Source organism: Myxocyprinus asiaticus, chromosome 6 (assembly GCF_019703515.2).
Source record: "Myxocyprinus asiaticus isolate MX2 ecotype Aquarium Trade chromosome 6, UBuf_Myxa_2, whole genome shotgun sequence".
Classification (NCBI taxonomy): Eukaryota; Metazoa; Chordata; class Actinopteri; order Cypriniformes; family Catostomidae; genus Myxocyprinus; species Myxocyprinus asiaticus.
In genome coordinates this window covers 53,535,316-53,547,486 of record NC_059349.1, presented here as the reverse complement: position 1 = coordinate 53,547,486, position 12,171 = coordinate 53,535,316, and the positions used below count along the sequence as shown (strand labels likewise).

At 36.6% G+C, this 12,171-nt stretch overlaps 1 protein-coding gene and 1 pseudogene across 2 annotated transcripts in view; one reads left to right on the top strand and one right to left on the bottom strand.

Annotated features, from left to right (window-relative positions):
• The window catches only part of LOC127443013 (rho GTPase-activating protein 45-like), a 51,745-nt gene extending 49,950 nt beyond the window's left edge, over window positions 1-1,795 (top strand). For both annotated transcript variants that reach the window (XM_051701482.1, XM_051701481.1), the window contains exon 23: window positions 657-1,795. In XM_051701482.1, the coding sequence (XP_051557442.1) occupies window positions 657-901 (245 nt within the window). In that variant the 3' untranslated portion in view covers window positions 902-1,795. The remainder of the gene's footprint in view (window positions 1-656) is intronic.
• On the bottom strand, window positions 1,040-6,917 carry LOC127442760 (DNA-directed RNA polymerases I, II, and III subunit RPABC1-like; annotated as a pseudogene).
• Window positions 6,918-12,171: the final 5,254 nt, after the last annotated feature.

Here is a 12,171-nt window from a genome sequence, read left to right as displayed (position 1 = left end):
ATACATAAGTGTCCCAAATTAGGTGATGATATCTCATTCCTTTCAAGAGTTATAACCATTTTAGAAAAAGTGGCCACGCCCACTATGCACGTTTTGGCGTACCTTTGCGAAGATGAATCGAAAGTTGAAACTTTTTTAAATTATTTTTTATATTGGGACTCCAGAGAATCTTCCTGCATTTGTTTGGTTCCGATCGGTCTTACAGTTCAAGAGTCTTTTGTCCACTGTAGCCCAACACCACCCCCCCCCCCCTTTGGCCAATCGGGGCGAGTCCATGCGTATGGCTAGCCCACCACTTCTAGGCCATACGGTTTGGTCTGCACAAACCAATCCATTTTAGATCCATTTTGGTAGTGCTGCGCTTTGCGCACTCACGAAAATAGAGCCCGAAATAAAAAAGCAAAGCATCTACAATATGTCATACATTTAAAATGTTCATCATAGTGATGTTCAGTGGCAGTTATGTACCCTTTCTTTTCTTAAAATACAAAAACACTAGAACAGCGTTTTTCTCCACCAAAAACAGACTTTTGAAAATGATGACGTTCGATGACCAACGATGATGGGCATGGCCTTAGAATTAGAATTTGTTTTAGAATTAGAGAGCAAAAACGAGTGAGAATACTTTTGATTGATTGTTATTGTTTGTTCTTCAGGTCATTCAGTGGGTTCATCTGGTTCTCAGGAGCGTTCTCTGGACTCAGACTCTGATGGAGAAGATCTGGGGAGAGCAGGTAAACGACGCCCCCCTCTGGTGAGTCAGGACAGTGAGACCAGCACAGAAGAAGACCAGATAAGTCCAAGAGTGAGTCTGGACCTGAGCGGACCTGTTCCAGAGACCATCCCAGAACAGACCGACGGTACAGAAGATACAAACACAGAGCAGACCTCAGATCAGTGACAGGAGGGATAAGGAATTTGAAGAGGTCAAAACACATGCCAATATTAAACTGCCAAAAGGGCTTTTTTGTATCAATGTCAATTACCAAATATCAGAATAGGTATTCAGCACTGACAGACTGACATCATTTCCTCACCCTCATGTTTTTCCAAACCTGTACGACGCTCTTTGTGAGACAAAAGGAGATGTTTTAAAGAATGTTCACACTAAACATCTCCATTTGTGTTTTACTGAACAAAGAAAGTCATATGGGATTGGAACGACATGAGGGTTAGTAAATGATTACCACATTGACCGTTCTAGTTTTCAAGCTTTATTATACTGTGTGTCTGTGTATTAAAGTGTTTCTGGACAAGGCGTTTAGATGGTGTGAGAAAGAAACACCATGAAGGGTATCTGTCAGTATGAAGTGGATGTTTAGTACATTGTACTGTAGGGGAATATATATAATAAAGTGACCTCCATATAGCCGATGTGGAGGTTATTTGCAACTTTTTATATTATTGACTGTGCACTAGTCTATACAGACCATGACGTTCTCAGATCATATAAGAAAATGATCTACAGTATAAAGTAAGAATACAATAGTTATTTTCTGAAGATGAGTGTATTATATATATATTAAAATACATTTGTTAAAAACTTATATTTTTTGTGACAATGTTGAGAATGTGTCTCTTTCAGGTACTAGTAACATTTTCATTTTTAAATATTTATTATAATTTCACTCATAAAGTAAGCCTCGAACTAACAATGCGACTGGTAATTTGACTGATAAATGTGTAACAGCATATTGAATAAATGACTAAAGTCAAAACCATATTGTAAATTCTGAAACTGTGTATGTATATATTTTTGGAAAACAAAATGTATCCAATAAATGTGTAAATTCTACTATATTTGTAACAATTTCTTTGCAAACTTCAGTTGGGATTCAGTTTTTTTTTTAAAGGCAATAATGCATTAAAATATTCAGAGTAACAAAACCATTCACAAGAAAAATAATTTGCAAAAAAATAATTTTTTTATTTTTTTGCAAAAACATTTTTTTATTTTTGTTTTGCAAAAACGTTTTTTATTTTTGTTTTGTAAAAACGTTTTTTATTTTTGTTTTGCAAAAACGTTTTTTATTTTTGTTTTATAAAAACGTTTTTTATTTTTGTTTTGCAAAAATGTTTTTTATTTTTGTTTTGTAAAAACGTTTTTTTATTTTTGTTTTGTAAAAACGTTTATTTTTTTGCAAAAACGTTTTTTATTTTTGTTTTGTAAAAACGTTTTTTTATTTTTGTTTTGCAAAAACGTTTTTTATTTTTGTTTTGCAAAAACGTTTTTTATTTTTGTTTTGTAAAAACGTTTATTTTTTTGCAAAAACGTTTTTTATTTTTGTTTTGTAAAAACATTTTTTTATTTTTGTTTTGCAAAAACGTTTTTTATTTTTGTTTTGTAAAAACGTTTATTTTTTTGCAAAAACGTTTTTTATTTTTGTTTTGTAAAAACATTTTTTTATTTTTGTTTTGCAAAAACGTTTTTTATTTTTGTTTTGTAAAAACGTTTTTTTATTTTTGTTTTGTAAAAACGTTTTTTATTTTTGTTTTATAAAAACGTTTATTTTTTTGCAAAAACGTTTTTTATTTTTGTTTTGTAAAAACATTTTTTTATTTTTGTTTTGCAAAAACGTTTTTTATTTTTGTTTTGTAAAAACGTTTTTTTATTTTTGTTTTGTAAAAACGTTTTTTATTTTTGTTTTATAAAAACGTTTATTTTTTTGCAAAAACGTTTTTTATTTTTGTTTTGTAAAAACATTTTTTTATTTTTGTTTTGCAAAAACGTTTTTTATTTTTGTTTTGTAAAAACGTTTTTTTATTTTTGTTTTGTAAAAACGTTTTTTATTTTTGTTTTGTGAAAAAAATGTGTTTTGCAAAAACAGTTTCACTAAAAGGCTTTTAGACGATGTGAGATAGAAACACCATGAAGGATATCTGTCAGTATGAAGTGGATGTTTAGTAATTTTTTATAAAATTAAAAAATGTTAAATCTTAAAAATAGGCTAAAATATTTTTTTGTGTATGTTGTTTAGAAAAAAGCAAAAAAGTTTAAAAAAAAAAAAAAAAAAAAATGTCTTGCCCTCGTTTCAGCCCAAAATATCGAGCCACAGGGTCGCCACACTGAATTCTGGGTAACTGGCTCTCCTTGAGTTTACTGAGTACAGTCAAGAAAACACATTTACAGATGAGATTAGAGATGTAATATCTCTACAGGAAACTAACTGCATGTAAAGGTGAAATGTGTAATATTATGCATATTAAAATATCTGTTTAAAATAAAAATTTATAAAACAGGGCTTGACATCAGCTGAACAGGAAAGTTGTAAGTGTAATAATATACACTGATGAATGATTAATTCACAATAAGATTGGGAATGCGTAATAAAAAAGTAAATATGTTCAATTTAGATTTTATGTTGACTTTAAATCATCAACATGGTTCACACTCGGAACGTTGCTATGGATACTATCTGGCCAGCAGCTCCGTAACTGCAGGAGAAAAACAGCATCAATCATATGAACAAATCAAAGACTGTCTGTGTTTTTGTGGTTTTTGTTACAAGGGAAACCAGGGAATGTTCTCACCTCATGTTCTGTGATGTTTATGAGCAACTCTTGCTGTAGAAACTGTTCCCGGATGTACTTTGGTGCCATGTCTACCAAAGACTGCACGAGTCATCAGGTAACATTATATGAATATATAATTTATTAGAATGGCACCACATGAATTGAGGTTTATGTGCATAAATTTGAACTAGGGTAACTGACCTAGAGGTCAGTTTACTTTGACCTCTGACAATCTCATATTATGTGTCTTAACCTGTTTAGCAGATGGCATCATGCACGTCTGGCCCTGGTGATGTTTTCCTCCTGCACTCGCTGGCAGTAGATCTAAATAGTCTTGATGCCCACTTTCCTCTCCTCTTCACGGACACAAAAATACTCAAATAAAGGCATCTTTTTGATATTGAAGTTAAAACACCTCCAGATAGGAAAAACCTTATATGAAAGAATTTTCACAACTTGAGGGGTTTCTTGCAATTTCTCATCTATTTCAGGTAGATTAAAAATGTATCTTCAGATGTCACTGTGTCAGTCATTTAGTGTTATGCATCATGTTTTATCATCTGGCAGACAGTGTCAGATCTCACCTGGGAAGAAAACAAACATCTGGTCGGTGGGGTCATCATTGTGAGCGACCAGCACGGTGAGGTCAGTCCGTCTGGGTCTGTCACCAAACTGACCTTTGAACTCATCCAGTGTCTGGTCCAACTCATCTTGAGTCACCAGGTATCCTTGATAATGGCAGAGCTAAAATAAGACAAAAGAAACTGTCAGATTGCTGGATTTTTTGTTACCACTGCTCATTATTTGATTAAAAACACAAGTGCGCAATTGATTGTTTTATAAGTATTGTGTTAATGTGTGTTTCTGTAATCGTGTGTGTGTGTAAATATTTGTTTTATCTATCTGTCTGTCTGTATATCTGTCAATGTGTCTATCTATCGGTCTGTCTACCTGTCTCTGTCTATCTATTTGTCTGTCTATCTATCTGATGTCTCTCTGTCTATTGGTCTGTCTCTCTGTCTATCCTTCTGTCCATCTGCCTGTCTGTGTGTCTATCTATCTGACTGTCTGTCTATCTGTCTGTCTACCTGTCTCTGTCTATCTATCTGTCTGTCTATCGGTCTGTCTGTCTATCTGACTCTCTGTCTATCTGTCTGTCTGTCTATCTATCTCCATGTATCTCTATCTATCTGCCTGTCTTTTTATCTGTCTGTCTATTTGACTGTCTGTTTATCTGTCTATTTGTCTGTCAGTCTGCCTACCTGTCTCTGAATTATCTATTTGTTTGTCTGTCTATCTGACTGTCTCACTGTTTATCTGTTGGTCTGTCAATCTGTCTGTTTGTTTGTCTGCCTGTCTATCTTTCTCTCTATCTATCCTTCTGTCTATCTGCCTGTCTGTGTGTCTATCTATCTGACTGTCTACCGGTCTCTGTCTCTCTATCTGTCTGTCTCTCTGTCTGTTTATTGGTCTGTCTGTCTCTGTCTATCTATTGGTCTGTCTGTCTGTGTTTGTCTGCCTGTCACTCTATCTATCTGCCTGTCTATCTGTCTCTGTCTATCTATCTGTCTGTCTATCTGACTGTCTGTTTGTCTCTCTCTCTCTCTATCTGTATGTATCTCTATATATCTGCCTGTCTATCTATCTGTCTGTCTACCTGTCTCTGTCTATCTATCTGTCTATCTGTCTATCTGCCTGTCTCTCTATCTGTCTGTCAGCCTGTCTCTGTCTGTCTATCTGACTCTCTGTCTATCTGTCTGTCTTTCTGTATGTATCTCTATCTATCTGCCTGTCTTTTTATCTGTCTGTCTATCTGACTGTCTGTCTGTCTGTATATCTGTCTACTGATCTGCCTACCTGTCTCTGTCTAATCTGTTTGTTTGTTTGTCTATCTATCTGTCTGTCTCACTGTTTATCTATTGGTCTGTCAATCTGTCTGTTTGTTTGTCTATCTCTATCTATCCTTCTGTCTGCATGTCTATCTATCTGACTGTCTACCTGTCTCTGTCTATCTATCTATCTGTCTGTCTGTCTGTTTCTTGGTCTGTCTATCTGCCTGTCTGCGTGTTTATCTATCTGTCTGTCTACCTGTCTTGTCTATCTGAATGTCTGTCTATCTGACTAACTGTCTGTCTGTCTCTCTATCAATCTGTATGTATCTCTGTCTGCCTGTCTATCTATCTGTCTGTCTGTCTACATGTTTCTGTCTGTCTATAGGTCTGTCTATCTGAATGTCTGTTTGTCTATCTGACTGTCTGTCTGTCTGTATATCTGTCTATTTGTCTATCGGTCTGCCTACCTGTCTCTGTCTATCTATCTGTCTGTCTATTGGTCTGTCTATCTGACTGTCTGTCTATCTATCTATCCTTCTGTCTGCATGTCTATCTATCTGACTGTCTACCTGTCTCTGTCTGTCTATTGGTCTGTCTATCGGTCTATCTGGCTGTCTATCGGTCTGTCTATCTGTCTGTCTGTCTCTCTATCTATCCTTCTGTCTGCATGTCTATCTATCTGACTGTCTACCTGTCTCTGTCTATCTATCTGTCTGTCTATTGGTCTGTCTATCTGACTGTCTGTCTATCTATCTATCCTTCTGTCTGCATGTCTATCTATCTGTCTGTCTCTGTCTATCTATCCTTCTGTCTATCGGTCTGTCTGACTGTCTGTCTCTCTATCTATCTGTATGTATCTCTATCTATCTGTCTGTCTGTCTACCTGTTTCTGTCTATCTATCTGTCTGTCTATTGGTCTGTCTATCTGAATGTCTGTTTGTCTATCTGACTGTCTACCTGTCTCTGTCTATCTATCTGTCTGTCTATCGGTCTATCTGTCTGTCTATCGGTCTGTCTATCTGACTGTCTATCTATCTATCCTTCTGTCTGCATGTCTATCTATCTGACTGTCTAAAAGTCTCTGTCTATCTATCTATCTGTCTGTCTGTCTGTCTATTGGTCTGCCTATCGGTCTGTCTATCTGACTGTCTGTCTGTCTATCTATCTATCCTTCTGTCTGCATGTCTATATATCTGATTGTCTACCTGTCTATCTATCTGTCTGTCTGTCTGTCTGTTGGTCTGTCTATCGGTCTGTCTCTGTCTATCTATCCTTCTGTCTATCGGTCTGTCTATCTGACTGTCTGTCTTTCTATCTATCTGTATGTATCTCTATCTGTCTGTCTTTTTGTCTATCTGACTGTCTGTCTGTTTATCTGTCTGTCTGTCTGTCTATCTGCCTTTCTGTTTCATACATCCACGTGTGTAATATAAACAACTATCACAATAAAACTGGATTGTTCTAGTTCTAGATAAGACACATGTTCTTTCTGAACATCACAGATTAAATTCACACTTGCATTATGGTCTTCCGAATTTTCCATAATCGATATACCTCCTCTTCATCATCCATTCACACGTTTAACTGATAATATATTTATTTCTGAAGTTTAACACTTGGCTCTTTTTATGATATTTAACTGGGGAATACATAGTCAAAAAGCAATTACAATCAAGCAATCATGTTTACGAGTCCTTATTCCTCTAACATAATACAACATAAATACATCAGCCATCTTCCTTACAACTGTTTTCAATAGTAGAGATGTCTTATTAGCTTTTTATTATTCTTTAGGGAAACTAAGTCAATGGAAAAAAGTCTAATGTTTGGCATATTTGACATACACTTTGCTTTATATCTAATGTAATATCCAAGAAAAAGGAGGCCTAAATGCCTTGGACTACCAGACATCAAATAGAATTTTCAAGATCAAAAGGATACAAAGTTATTAAAAGACTTTATGTGGAACAACGTCCCAAATGTAATCTTTCAACGGGTTGGTGGACTAGAGTTTTTACTGAAATGCAATTTTGATGTGGGGAAACTACCAATGAAACTGTCAAACTTTCATAGACATGTGCTTCTTATGTAGACCCTAACCTGCAAACATAGTTTTTCACCTAACAAATAACATATATAAAACATAATAGAAAAAAAAATTTCCAAAAAAATTGGCTTGAAAAAGACATGATATGGGTTATATAGTTAACTAAGGAGGATGGATCATTTTTAACTTATTCAGAGTTTTTGAACCATTTTGGTAATTTCATCATTCATAAGGAGTTTGAAAAAGTATTGAGATCCATACCTGAAGGAGTAAGATTACTGTTCAGGAATTTCTCAGACTTTCCAATCTATAAAAAATTATATTTTAGGGAGGCCTGGGTAGCTCAGCGAGTATTGACGCTGACTATCACCCCTGGAGTCGTGAGATCGAATCCAGGGCGTGCTGAGTGACTCCAGCCAGGTCTCCTAAGCAACCAAATTGACCCGGTTGCTAGGGAGGGTAGAGTCACATGGAGTAACCTCCTCGTGGTCGTGATTAGTGGTTCTCACTCTCAATGGGGCGTGTGGTAAGTTGTGCGTGGATCGTGGAGAGTAGCGTGAGCCTCCATATGCTGTGAGTCTCTGCGGTGTCATGCACAACGAGTCACGTGATAAGATGCACGGATTGACGGTCTCAGAAGCGGAGGCAACTGAGACTTGTCCTCCGCCACCCGGATTGAGGTGAGTAACCGCGCCACCACGAGGACCTACTAAGTAGTGGGAATTTATTATTAAAAGAAATGAATAATGAATGTGCATTCTGTAAAAATGAACTAGAAACATTATCCCACCTGTTTTGGAATTGTCATCTTGTTAAACAATTCTGGAAGGATGTCTCTCAATTTATGTGTAGAAAAACAAATTATAACTGTTCCATTGAAGAAAACAATGTTTTACTTTATTTTCATCACAATAACAAAGATGCTAACCTTTCTTTTATTGTAGATTTCTTAATTATTTATGGAAGATTATTTATACAGAAGTTGAAATGGTTGGAAAATTAACCAATATTAACTTATTTCTGATAGTTACCAGGTGGACTCAATTTATCATGACACCAGATCTCACAGTCACGTGCTCACAGGGGCGCTTAAGGACACTGAAATTGTGTCAAATTCAATACCTGCATCTTTTCCGTACACAATTTTTTTTTTTTTTTATGATTAACCCTTAAAAGAGTATTGATATACAGTATATATATATATACACTATATTGCCAAAAGTATTCGCTCATCTGCCTTTAGACGCATATGAGCTTAAGTGACATCCCATTCTTAATCCATAGGGTTTAATATGACGTCGGCCCACCCTTTGCAGCTATAACAGCTTCAACTCTTCTGGGAAGGCTTTCCACAAGGTTTAGGAGTGTGTTTATGGGAATTTTTGACCATTCTTCCAGAAGCGCATTTGTGAGGTCAGACACTGATGTTGGACGAGAAGGCCTGGCTCGCAGTCTTCGCTCTAATTCATCCCAAAGGTGCTCTATCGGGTTGAGGTCAGGACTCTGTGCAGGCCAGTCAAATTCTTCCACACCAAACTCGCTCATCCATGTCTTTATGGACCTTGCTTTGTGCACTGGTGCGCAGTCATGTTGGAACAGGAAGGGGCCATCCCCAAACTGTTCCCACAAAGTTGGGAGCATGGAATTGTCCAAAATCTCTTGGTATGCTGAAGCATTCAGAGTTCCTTTCACTGGAACTAAGGGGCCAAGCCCAGCTCCTGAAAAACAACCCCACACCATAATCCCCCCTCCACCAAACTTCACAGTTGGCACAATGCAGTCAGACAAGTACCATTCTCCTGGCAACCGCCAACCCAGACTCGTCCATCAGATTTCCAGATGGAGAAGCGTGATTCGTCACTCCAGAGAACGCATCTCCACTGCTCTAGAGTCCAGTGGCGGCATGCTTTACACCACTGCATCCGACGCTTTGCATTGCACTTGGTGATGTATGGCTTGGATGCAGCTGCTCGGCCATGGAAACCCATTCCATGAAGCTCTCTACGCACTGTTCTTGAGCTAATCTGAAGGCCACATGAACTTTGGAGGTCTGTAGCGATTGACTCTGCAGAAAGTTGGCGACCTCTGCGCACTATGCGCCTCAGCATCCACTGACCCCGCTCTGTCATTTTACGTGGCCTACCACTTCATGGCTGAGTTGCTGTCATTCCCAATCACTTCCACTTTGTTATAATACCACTGACAGCTGACTGTGGAATATTTAGTAGCGAGGAAATTTCACGACTGGACTTGTTGCACAGGTGGCATCCTATCACAGTACCACGCTGGAATTCACTGAGCTCCTGAGCGCGGCCCATTCTTTCACAAATGTTTGTAGAAGCAGTCTGCATGCCTAGTGCTTCATTTTATACACCTGTGGCCATGGAAGTGATGGGAACACCTGAATTCAATTATTTGGATGGGTGAGCGAATACTTTTGGCAATATAGTGTATATATATTATGGAAGCCCTGAACTGCATTGTGAAAAAAAAATTTCACTAGGTGAATAATTTTTTTTTAGGTGTCCTTGTGCCTTCCTGAGCCTATGTCCTACAAAAATTCTAAAAATACAAATAAAAAATTCCCTCCCAAATTTTTTTTCTCTCCAAGAATTTTTTTTCGTTCCCCCAAATGTTTTTCCTCCGATTTTTTTTTCTCACAATAGAATTTTTTTTTTTTTGCATGCTAGCTAACAATTAGCATGCGGTACCAGCCTCGGCCACCAGGTGCCACTATCAGTGAGCATGAAATCTTATGCTTAAAGGTGCAATATGTAACATTTTTCATGTACTATTCAACTTTTTTTTTTGCCAATGTGTGAACGGCTTGTAATGCAACTTAAAAAATGAGCCCTTCCCGGACTTTCTAGGTTGCCTATTAAAGCCTGTAGACTGATTTTCATGCGAAGAGAGCGGGTCGGTTTTGCCGGGAAAATCAAAAGGATGTGATGTTTATGCGCGTTCCTGAGAGCCTTGCCTCAGACAGTAATATCTTCTCTTCCACTATTCAACAGCGTCAACAGACTGCAACACTAGGTAACGTTATCTTAGAGATGGAATCCAGCAAATGTCCGGCACCCAGCACAACACCGACTCCTACACAAACTCTGAGTAAGCCAAAAAACAAGACAAAACAAAAAAACATTTATCTACTGAATCCCATCTGGCTAGATGTGTACGTGATCGTGGTCGAGCGAAAACTAGAGTGAACATCGGCAGGGCATTTGATTCCTGGAGGGACCTTCGTTTGGTTTTGGGGATCAAAACTGACCCTGAATTGCCATTTTTCTTATAGGACAGATAAGCTTACATAACTACAAAGCATGTGAAATATAGTGCCATGAGGATTGATCTGTGTAATTTTAGCTAAACTACAATAACACATGAAATGAATGTTAGACAATGTTCAAGATAATGCAAAAAGCTCCATTCGTTAGTGTAACGTAACTTGGTTATACAGAAAATATATACAATCTATTATTATAAAACAATAGCGCATCGATATATCAAAATGACAGTTGTGATGGAATCACATCTATTGATAAAGCTAGCTAGCTAGCTAACGCCGACATAGGCTATCGTATAAATGCAGTCAATGTATCATGCAAAGAAAAGTGATTACTTCAAACTGCAGTCTTGCATAGTCAGACCTATATCCACACTTTGTTTTAGCCCTGTTCCAGCACTGGAGAGTCAAATATGATACACAGTCTCAAAGTTTGAGGTAAAACAATCATAACTGTGTAATTTTAATTATGCTACCTCATCTGTCAACATGATGCCGGTGAATCACGTTCAGCCTCTTTGTACGTTACGTCATTGTTTTGGTCTATGCTCGCTGGCTCGTGTCCCTATGGAGTGTGTGCACGAGTGCGAGCACAGCACGAGCACGAGCATCAGGTTGCAGTTCACTTAACGGCCATAGGTGTCACTAATAACAAGGGATTCTGAATCTTACATACTGCACCTTTAAGGTGTCCGATGACAGCTGTGGTACTTGATCTGTTTATTTGTATTGTTGTAAAATACAAAAGGAATGTTTTGCAAATCTTAATCAAGGAAAGAATCATACTGTATTTAATGTTTGAGAGTCTACTAATTCGTGAGATCCCACAATTAAATGAATATACCTCAGGTTACTATGTTTCATATGGCATTCGTTGTAAAGTGTGACAACGGGAGTTGATATTAATCACCGGGAATATCGATGCTGCTATTGATATTGTGCTTTTTTTAATTTGTTGGCCCATGTAAACATGCGCTAGATAGACGTCTTTGACCTTTGCGTCACCTCTCGCTCTGTATTCAGTGCTGTGTTTAAAGGGATGACTCGTGTTTTGGAGGGAAACATTTTTTTGAGGGGGAAAAAAGTTGGAAAGAAAAAATAAATAAATAAATAAAATAATATATATATATATATATATATATATATATATATATATATATATATATATATATATAATTTTTAATTAATACATAATATGCATATATATATGTGTGTGTGTGTGTGTGTGTGTGTGTATATATATATATATATATATATATATATATATATTTTTTTTTTTTTTATTAATATGATATTACACACATATTTTATATTACCTCACAATTACCTATTTATAAACGATATAAATATGTATGTTTATTCAAGCGTTCATTGTGTTTGAATAAAAAATATTATTACATTTATTTATTTATTTATTTTAAATTTTTTTTTTTTTTTTTTACACATCCCGTTTAGGTTGCATCGATCATCTCTGATTGGCAGTAGCTGTCAGA